Source organism: Simochromis diagramma, unplaced genomic scaffold, assembly GCF_900408965.1.
Source record: "Simochromis diagramma unplaced genomic scaffold, fSimDia1.1 OVJJ01000320.1, whole genome shotgun sequence".
Taxonomy (NCBI): domain Eukaryota; kingdom Metazoa; phylum Chordata; class Actinopteri; order Cichliformes; family Cichlidae; genus Simochromis; species Simochromis diagramma.
The window spans coordinates 6,033,694-6,042,884 of NW_024386773.1; the positions used below are offsets into that span (position 1 = coordinate 6,033,694).

The window sequence follows — 9,191 nt, forward strand, 5'->3', positions numbered from 1 at the left end:
CAACGCAAACGGGGGAGAAGATGTAAAAACTCCTGATGGTGGAAGTGAACTCAGGACCTTCTATGCTGTGAGGAAACAGTGCGAACCACTTAACTCCAGAAATATACGCAAATAGTTATACAGTACAACACTTTCACCCAAAAATTTTACTGAAGCAAAAATAGATTATTTAAAAGTAGTGTATTCATAAGATAATGAAACATACTGAAACCACTTTGCACAAACTCGTTGCTTTGTAGCCAACCAAAAAGCAGAAGCGGTACCAAAACACAGAAAATTAACGAATAAGAGTGGTGAACGTTCACAGGAACTCCCGCCTCCTATTTCCGTTTCTTGTGCAACCATGAAACGGCATCGACATCGAGCTGCGTCAAGCTATCAAAGTAACCGAGTGAAGACGCTGCAAAGAGGCGGAAGTTAAAATAATGGGATTTTATTTAATGTATTGCACAATTTGTTTTGGCTGCAGAAGTCCCAAATTTTTGTGATAAAGAACATATTCCATTATCTTACTTAAATTAATTAACAGAAACCTGAAGTTTTTACCCTGTAAAGTCTAAGACATCATTACTGGTGACCCTAGTCCTATGATATTTTTTTATATTGTTACTTGCATTTATTTATCTGTTGCTTTTTCTCTCCCCTTGACAATCAGATGACAAAAACCGCTATCAGTCCGACTGATAAAAATCCAAATATATGCGCATATTATATACTTTTTTAGAAAATAATCCACTTTATATGAAACAATGCTTATCATTGCGATGGTTGTGAAAAGCTTTTAATTTGAACGTCTCACACGGAAGTGTTCGGTGTTACGTATTCATCTTGACATTTGTGTTTATACCTGGACGTAACAGACAGGCGGCAACATCACCGAACTTCACTCAAATTTAACCTTATGTTTAAGTAGTGATATTTTGTTATTTCTATTTTCTTGCGGAGGAACCAGTGGGTTAAGCTGGTCTGTGCCAAGTTTTCTGTTTTGCTGGTGTTCAGCACGAACAGCGTGCTGTTTTTGACGGAGGTCAGCGGCTTTCCAGTTGAAGCCAGTCCACTGACAAGATGCTTGCCTCGGGTAGGACCGTGTCCTCCCGGCTGCTGAGGCCAACCGCGTGGCTTCCTCTCCGGCTGAGCTCCGAGCGGACGGCCGCTAGCTTCCCGCAGAAAGGTAACAATTGCCCTGGAGCAAAATGGGTAGCTTATTCCCCCAAGACCAACTAGCACGAAGCTAATCCCAAAGTGACGCAGTTTAGTGAGGCAGGAAACTTCACAGCATCTGTAAACTGTCAGGTTAACTGACGACTTTAAAATCCATGTGAGGTCAGGAAAACCTAAAAAATACTAAATTAAAACACTAATAAACGGAAAGTTCACGAGCACTAGCTGACTGGCACAAGACGAAGCAATCTTGTTAAATAACTGTTTTAAAAAGATTTTATGTTCTGATATTCTCTGTGTCACTCTCCATTTTTATAATGTTAAAATCATGCACATTACTCTTGACTTCATTGCCAGATTGACAACATTTTTAGGGCCTGAGCACTGAGAGTGCTCTGTTTCTTATTATTAGGGCCTGAGCACTGAGAGTGCGAAGGCTCCATTGTATCTGCTCTGTTTCTTATTATTACCGGTATTATTTTCATTGAAATGAATTGCCTTTTTTGAGTGCTTTAACATGCTCAAAAACTCGTGAAATTTTGCACACATGTCAGGTTTGGTGAAAAATTTCGTATTTTAACCTCCTAGGACCTGGCGTCCACATATGTGGACATCACGTTTTTGGGTTATTTAGACCAAAATACTCAATTTTGCTCTACAAGGGCCTGATATCCACTTACGAGGACATTATACTGCTACTGTTCTATCGAAATTTTAAACTAATATCCTCATATGTGGCTCTCATTTTTCATAAAAACAAAAATAAGGTTAAAAAAAATCTGGTAATTCTTTGTTTTTACATTCATCGGGCCCCAATATGCCCGATGAATGTAATAATGTAACAATTTAAATGCTATTTTTTTTTTTTACATTAATAAATTTAATGTGGTCTTAAAAATGGCTTTAAATGTCTTAAATATACTGTAATTTATGCTGCAGAGTTGATCAAGAAACATGAACAGGATGAGCCTCGCCCCCTCTACATGGACTTCCAGGCAACCACTCCCATGGTAACTGTTACTAAGCACTTTGTCACTTTTACAGGCTTTTACAGCTGATGTCAGAGAGAGTTGGACATAAAGCTGGTTGTATTTAGAGTTTCATATGTTTGTGTGTGTCTTTAGGATCCCCGGGTGCTGGATGCCATGTTGCCGTACCAGGTGAATTACTACGGTAACCCTCACTCCAGAACGCATGCCTACGGCTGGGAGAGTGAATCTGCTATGGAGACCGCTAGGAAGGTAGAGAGCTGCTCCATCTTTAGAAAAGTGGGCTGTGCTTATTTACACTTTCTTTGCAGGTAGTAAAAGGACAGTAACATCTAGTCCTTTTACTGAAAAAATCTGGTCCATGTATCACTTTGGCTTGCTTAGTTGTAGCTGTGGTATGCAAAGAGATGCAGGCTTCATACAAGCTAGTGAGCACACCAAAGTCGAGCACTGATGCTGAATGTTTGAATTCAGCATCAGCGCTCCGACATTAATATTTGTAACCTACAACATGTGCGTGTTTCACCGAGAGTCACTGACTGATGTTGCTATATGTCTATGGCTACGTTCACACTGCAGGTCTTAATGCTCAATTACGATTTTTTGATCAAATCTGATTTTTTGTCTGGTTGTTCACACTTTGTCCTCAAAGTTTATGTGTTAAAAGCAGGAAAAATGGCCACGCATAAGAATTTGAGCAAATTTCTCAATGGCCAAATTGTGATGGCCACTGGGGCGGAGTTAGAGCATCACTAGAACACATGTTCAAAATTAGAAACACAAATTAGAAACATGTAAATCTGTTTGGTGTTTTTTTTTTTTTTCCCCCTTTCTTTCTCTCTGAGCAGCAGGTGGCTGATCTGATTGGAGCCGATCCCAGAGAGATCGTTTTCACCAGCGGAGCCACAGAGTCCAACAACATGGCTATCAAGGTCCTACTCTCTTGACCTTAATCACTTTCTCTCACACAAACACACACAGGTTTTGTTTTGGTGAAAACTGATCAAAAATATAACATGCAGACAACAGATTAAAACTACAACTCTTACAAAATAAGAACACTGTAAAAAAAACCAAGTGATAAACTACATGAGAAATAAAAAACACATAAAACAGTAAGAGCAAATTCAGAATGTGAACTGATTAATAAAACTCCTTAAAACAAAACTGTCATTAACAAAACTCTTTGTATCGTTAATGATTTGGATGCTTCTTCTGAATCAAACTATACAATATTGAAATGCAAAAACTTGTGATAAAAATGGAATTTGTCAGCCACGTTGAGAACATTTAATTAAAAGAAATTTTCTGTGCACACGAGGCAAATAAGTCAACTGACAGGAAGAAGTAGCATCTGTTTTCACTGTTTCACTGAAACAAACTACTTCACTTCAGTCCACTTGGATTGCCTTACCAAAGACACCATGTGTAGCAAAGAACAAGTAATAACAGCGAGAATAGAGGAAGCAAATTAAAGTCACGCTGCTGTCGATTCTGATTTACTGGAATTATAAATGAGGTCATTGAATTAATGCTAAAAAGAAACGAGCAGTAGCCACAAACTGGATTCACAACTCCAGAAAGTGCTAGAATCAGAGAAAATCTTAAAACTTTCTTCCCTTTAACCCAGTGTGTTCTCTCCTGTAGGGTGTAGCCCGGTTCTACAAGGCCAAAAAACGTCATGTGATCACCACTCAGACCGAGCATAAGTGCGTCTTAGACTCGTGTCGGATTCTGGAGTCCGAAGGGTTCGATGTTACTTACCTGCCGGTCCAGAATAACGGCCTGCTGGACCTAGAGGTAAACATACAGAGACAAAAAGAGAGATCACGCAGACAACAACCAGAATATTGTCTGTGTGAACATATTAAAAACTGGCAGCTATCTTTACAATACCTCTGGGCAGTGAAGCCTGTATTTATTATTTTTACCTCCATTTGTAGTGTTACAGAATTCACGAGTTATTGTGTCCCGTGTTTGCTCCTTACAGTGAGTCTTACTACATGTTTGTTTGTTTGTGTGTTCAGTTGTTGGAGGCCTCCATCCGTACTGACACCTCTTTGGTGTCGGTGATGACCGTGAACAACGAGATCGGAGTCAAGCAGCCCATCAAGGAGATTGGTAAGCATAGCAAATCAAACACACATGAAATGCTCACAATCACGCACTCATAATATCCACATCTAAATAGTTTTGTCAGTTTTACTGAATAAATCAGACTATTCGCTTTATGCGGAGCCCAACCGAGAGCTCTGATCAGATTAATGAGCTTGAACTCTTTCTATCTACAGGTCAGATTTGTCGCTCAAAAGGAGTCTTCTTCCACACTGATGCTGCTCAGGCTGTTGGGAAGATTCCCATCAGCATCTCTGACTGGAAGATCGATCTGATGTCCATCAGTGGTCACAAGATTTACGGACCCAAAGGTCAGCTTTAGTAGCAGTACCAGTAGGTGGCATAACTCTAAACCGATCGATAGGCAGGTGAGATAGTTTGTGGAGCTCATTTGTCAGTGCCCATTTCCATTTTTATATAAATTGTATAAAACTAGAAATGGCTAAATTTTCCCACAGAAATATGTGTTTTGGTTTTAAAAATTAAACAAAATACATGCAGGTGAAATATGAAGCAGGAAAGATGGCAAAAAAGTATGTATGTATAAGCATGTAGGTTGTTTATATGAAGATTTTTTTTTTTTTTTTTCTTTTTTTTAAATCAGCGGAGTTTCCCTGTTAATTTTTTCAATCAGCTGTCAAAGTCGGAGTTTGATTATCTTTGAAAAGATGCACGTAAAATGGTGTAAAAGCAAAAATACTTACTACGTGTGTGTGTGTCCAGGTGTGGGTGCGTTGTACGTGCGTCGCAGGCCAAGGGTGCGTTTGGAGCCAATACAGAACGGTGGCGGGCAGGAGAGGGGGCTGCGCTCTGGCACTGTCCCTACCCCACTGGCTGTTGGACTGGGAGCTGCCTGTAGCATCGCCCAGGAGGAGATGGAGGTAAAATAACCAAAGTCAAACATCCAAAAAACCTTCCCAGACGATGCTACATTTCAGGGGGATTAGTGCATGTTTGTTTGTTTGTTTAGTATGATCATCAGCGGGTGTCCATGCTGGCTAATCGTCTGGTCCAGAAGGTCATGTCTGAGATTCCTGATGTCATCATGAATGGAGATCCAGAACAGCGTTACCCTGGTAAACACATTTATGTTTGTTTAGCAGTCTTTATGAGGACATTTATTAGCGTAAGACATTTCTTAACTTTAGCCTATACCTAATTCTAAACTGAACCTCGAAACCAACTCTTAAACTGTAAAGTGTTAAAGTGCTCCTTGTAACTAAACTGGTTTTATAATACGCTAATAAATTCCATGTAGAAATGAAACTCAGTGCTGCTGCTGCAGGCTAGAGTTTAAACCAAAATTGATTTACAAGTCAGTGAAGATTTTTGAAGTTAATGTTTTTGAAGTGTTTTTGTTGGAAGTTGGACTAACACCTTTGATTGTGTTTGTGTGTCTGGGTGTTTTCAGGCTGTATCAACCTTTCTTTTGCCTACGTGGAGGGCGAGAGTTTGCTGATGGCACTGAAGGATGTTGCTCTGTCATCAGGGAGGTCAGATACAAACTTTTTTTCACGCACATATGTCCAACTTTTGAGTGTAACTTTACCCACTGCATCAAAAAGTTAGAAAATCGGCATGGTTTTGAGAGGATGGAAGTGTTGACCGATTTGTGTACTATTTATGAATCAAGTGTCCTGCCACCTGTGTGGTCATGGTAGCATTCTTACATTAGCTTCTCTTTGTTGGCTACTTTTTAAATCTGGAATTGAAATTAAATCATTCTCCTATCACACAAAGTCCTGAATGCCTTGAGCACCTCCACTGCCCACTTTTCGTTCCCCATCTTCTGCTCAAGTTCACAGAAACACTTTTAACATAAATGTCAGTTTCAACACCAGCATTGAGAGTACAGTTACATGCTTAATGTACAGTTCAAAAGCCTCATATGATTGTGCATGAAGTCTCTAAAGATGACTGAATATTTGTGTCTGTGTGTGCAGTGCATGTACTTCAGCGTCTTTGGAGCCATCATACGTCCTCAGAGCTATTGGAGCAGATGAAGATCTGGCTCACTCTTCCATCAGGTAACAATACCTCCTGTAACCTGGATTATGATAAAAACTGCAACTCCCCAGAAGTTTAATAATGATTTTCCTTGAGCTTCCTAACTCTTTTCTTCACATTGATCAGACTTGGCAATCAAAGTGATTAAATCCACAGAAAACTAAGCTGTTTATAAACTTGGATAACCAGGGAATGGTTACCAACAGCCTTTCATGTTCTCTAGTTTCAGGTTTAAATGTCTGTGTTTGTGTCTGTGGCAGGTTTGGTATTGGCAGGTTCACCACTGAAGAAGAGGTTGACTACACAGCAGAGAAATGCATCGAGCAGGTCCACAGACTCAGAGAGATGAGGTAAAGTCAGCTCTCAGACACTATCGCGCAGATGCTGATTTTACTTTACATTCATAAAATTGATACAAAATTTTGAACGGTAACCTTGTTTTCTCTAACCTGCCTCTTTGCCTCTCTTTCTGTCTGTCAGTCCTCTGTGGGAGATGAGTCAGGAAGGCATCGACCTGAAGAGCATCAACTGGACGCAGCATTAAGCTTCTTCCACTTCTTGCCCACTTCGACATGATAGTTCCCAAAAGACTGAGGGAACAGACCAGCTTTTTCTTCCTGTAAACAAACACGCACAAACTCCCTGTCGTCTGGCTGTAGCTGTAGCTCAGTGTCTCTGTAGAAGCTCCTCCAGTTGCTCTCTCAGGAGATGTTGCTCAGACAGTTGACCAACGCACATCGATCTCTTCTTTTTCTTCTGTTGCCCAGAAGGTTGCTTCTTTATCTCAGATGAAACGTTTACAGAGGCTGTGACACGCTCTGAAATCTAACATGACATTCATGAGAAGTACATCCTCTTTGGTTGTTTCAAACTAAATATGGTATTGATTGTGCGATATGTCTATCAGTGGCCGATTTGGGGCTTTGATCAACAAAGACTGCCCGCAAACAAAAAATTGAGACAGACATCCAGGACCATGTTTTCACAGCAGGGCTACTCAAAAAAAAAACAGTTATTCAGAATACAACAGTAAAGGATAAACCAGTCGGCACATGTCGTATTTTTTTAATAAAGGTTAGGGGAAAACAAATTTGTGGGCACACACCCAAACCAAAACAATTAGTTGTAAAGGAAAAAAGGAAAAAAAACCCATCTCTCTATGACTAAGAAGAAACCCTTTTATACTCATGTCTCTGTCATTATTATTTTTTTCTAAAAACATTGCAGCACTGTAATCAACTATGCATCCATCGCACAATTTGATATGCATCAGTGTCTGTGACCAAGATTTGTCTAAAACTGGTCTTGCACAGTGTGACAGACATGCAGCAAATGGCACAGAGGCGCTTTTAATCTGACTCTTTAGGTGATTTGACTTCACCTAATCTAACATCTTGATGACTGGTGTCATGAAGCTGGTTAACAGACAGCTTAGTTTACACTTGTTTCACTAATGCACTCATGAGCGTGTCTGTGGGAAATGGAAGTTACACACAGTACCGTCCAAATCATGAAGTGGTCAATGTGGCAGGCAGGTTGAAATGCAACATTGTTTTGTTATGACACTGCAATTAGTAGAAGCTTTGTAGGCCCACACATTGTAGCTGTGTACTGTCATCTGTCAAATATATCTCAGCAATGTAGTGTAAAAGACTTCAAACTGGAGTGAAACTGAATATTGAAAACCTGAGAAGTCTTTTAAGCAGTCAGTATGCCGGGGCTAATGGCAAAGTGTGTTTCCATAGCCCTTTCATTCTTTGACTTCCAGTAATCACCCTCTCTGCAGAGCCAAAGAGCTCCACAGAAAGACCTGATCAGACGTTCACACAACTAGAACAAAATAATTTATAATTTACTGAGTCAAGCAGTAGTTCAAACATCCATTGGTGTTATATCCAGCGATCCAACTGACCAATTGATGACAAGTTTTGATATTATCTTGAGAATGAACCTGCTGTGGAGAAGCACGAATGTACATGTGACCAACACAGTTACTGTTTACTCTTGCTAAATGTGACCGAGCTTTGTGATACCATCACACTCACATTAAACCCAAAGATAGCCACATAAATTAGAAAAAAATAAAACACGGGCAACAATCTAAGTGATAAAAGCATCGGAACAAAGCTGTGTTGCTTCAGCAAAGCTGGAAAGAGCAACTGAAGGCAGCAGGATGTGATGATTCACCCAGTATTTATTTGAGTCAGACCTTTTCACTAGATTCACAGGCTTATCTCTCCAGCTCTGTTCATAGGTTATAAACTGCCCTCTCTGTCTCATGCTCTTGTCTTATCATCCCACATCAGCGTTTATTATTCATTCAGTGGTAGCATGTTGGCGTATGATCAGCAGTTCTCAGTGAAATATCCAACGAGACCGGGTTAGCAGCAGCGGTTTCATTGTTCTGTTAGTCAGGAACCACTCTACAAGTCTGCAGCCCTGATTTTTAAAGTCAGACTTCTGTCACACGTGTCCGTGGCTTATGACAGGAAATACAAGATGATTGTGAAAATCTAAACAAAAATAAACAATTGGTTAAAAAATGTGGGTCTCTAAGACTACACTCTCTGGGGGGGGGGATTCTTGTATTGTGTTCTTGGATGTATCTGGAGCCTCTTTTTGATATATTTACTCGTCTCCTGCATCTACTGTCTTCGACTGTTACATGTCATTGCACATTAGTATCCAATAAAATTGTTTCTTCTGGTTATGCCATCAACTTTTGATGTATTTTATTTGTGTTTATTGTTTTTTCAACTCAGATTCTCAAAACAGTTTTGATGATGTCTGAATGCGTTTTTCACATTGCTCCACGGGTCGCAGAGAGTTCAACCTGAGGTAGTTTGACCATTCCATTATAAGATAAAATAAGATGGATCTTCTTTGCCCTGGAGATCAGAAATTGTCTTTTTTTTATGT

The 9,191-nt window shown here is 39.9% G+C and overlaps 1 protein-coding gene across 1 annotated transcript; it reads left to right on the forward strand.

Annotated features, from left to right (window-relative positions):
• The first annotated feature begins 826 nt into the window (after positions 1 to 826).
• nfs1 (NFS1 cysteine desulfurase) lies at positions 827 to 8,991 on the forward strand. The gene is made up of 13 exons (XM_040005054.1): positions 827 to 1,171; positions 2,101 to 2,171; positions 2,286 to 2,402; positions 2,999 to 3,082; positions 3,798 to 3,950; positions 4,178 to 4,271; positions 4,442 to 4,576; positions 4,989 to 5,146; positions 5,236 to 5,341; positions 5,677 to 5,758; positions 6,209 to 6,292; positions 6,533 to 6,622; positions 6,753 to 8,991. Exons 1-13 carry the CDS (start codon positions 1,066 to 1,068, stop codon positions 6,814 to 6,816), a joined length of 1,344 nt encoding a protein of 447 aa, XP_039860988.1. The 5' UTR covers positions 827 to 1,065; the 3' UTR covers positions 6,817 to 8,991.
• Positions 8,992 to 9,191: the final 200 nt, after the last annotated feature.

What these genes read in the sequence shown, in the direction of transcription:
- nfs1 (XM_040005054.1), top strand. Translation starts at nt 1,066, where the DNA reads ATGCTTGCCTCGGGTAGGACCGTGTCCTCCCGGCTGCTGAGGCCAACC. An exon ending in CAAGATTTACGGACCCAAAG is followed by an intron (nt 4,577 to 4,988) that starts GTCAGCTTTAGT and finishes GTGTGTGTCCAG; the next exon opens with GTGTGGGTGCGTTGTACGTG. An exon ending in CTGGCTCACTCTTCCATCAG is followed by an intron (nt 6,293 to 6,532) that starts GTAACAATACCT and finishes TGTCTGTGGCAG; the next exon opens with GTTTGGTATTGGCAGGTTCA.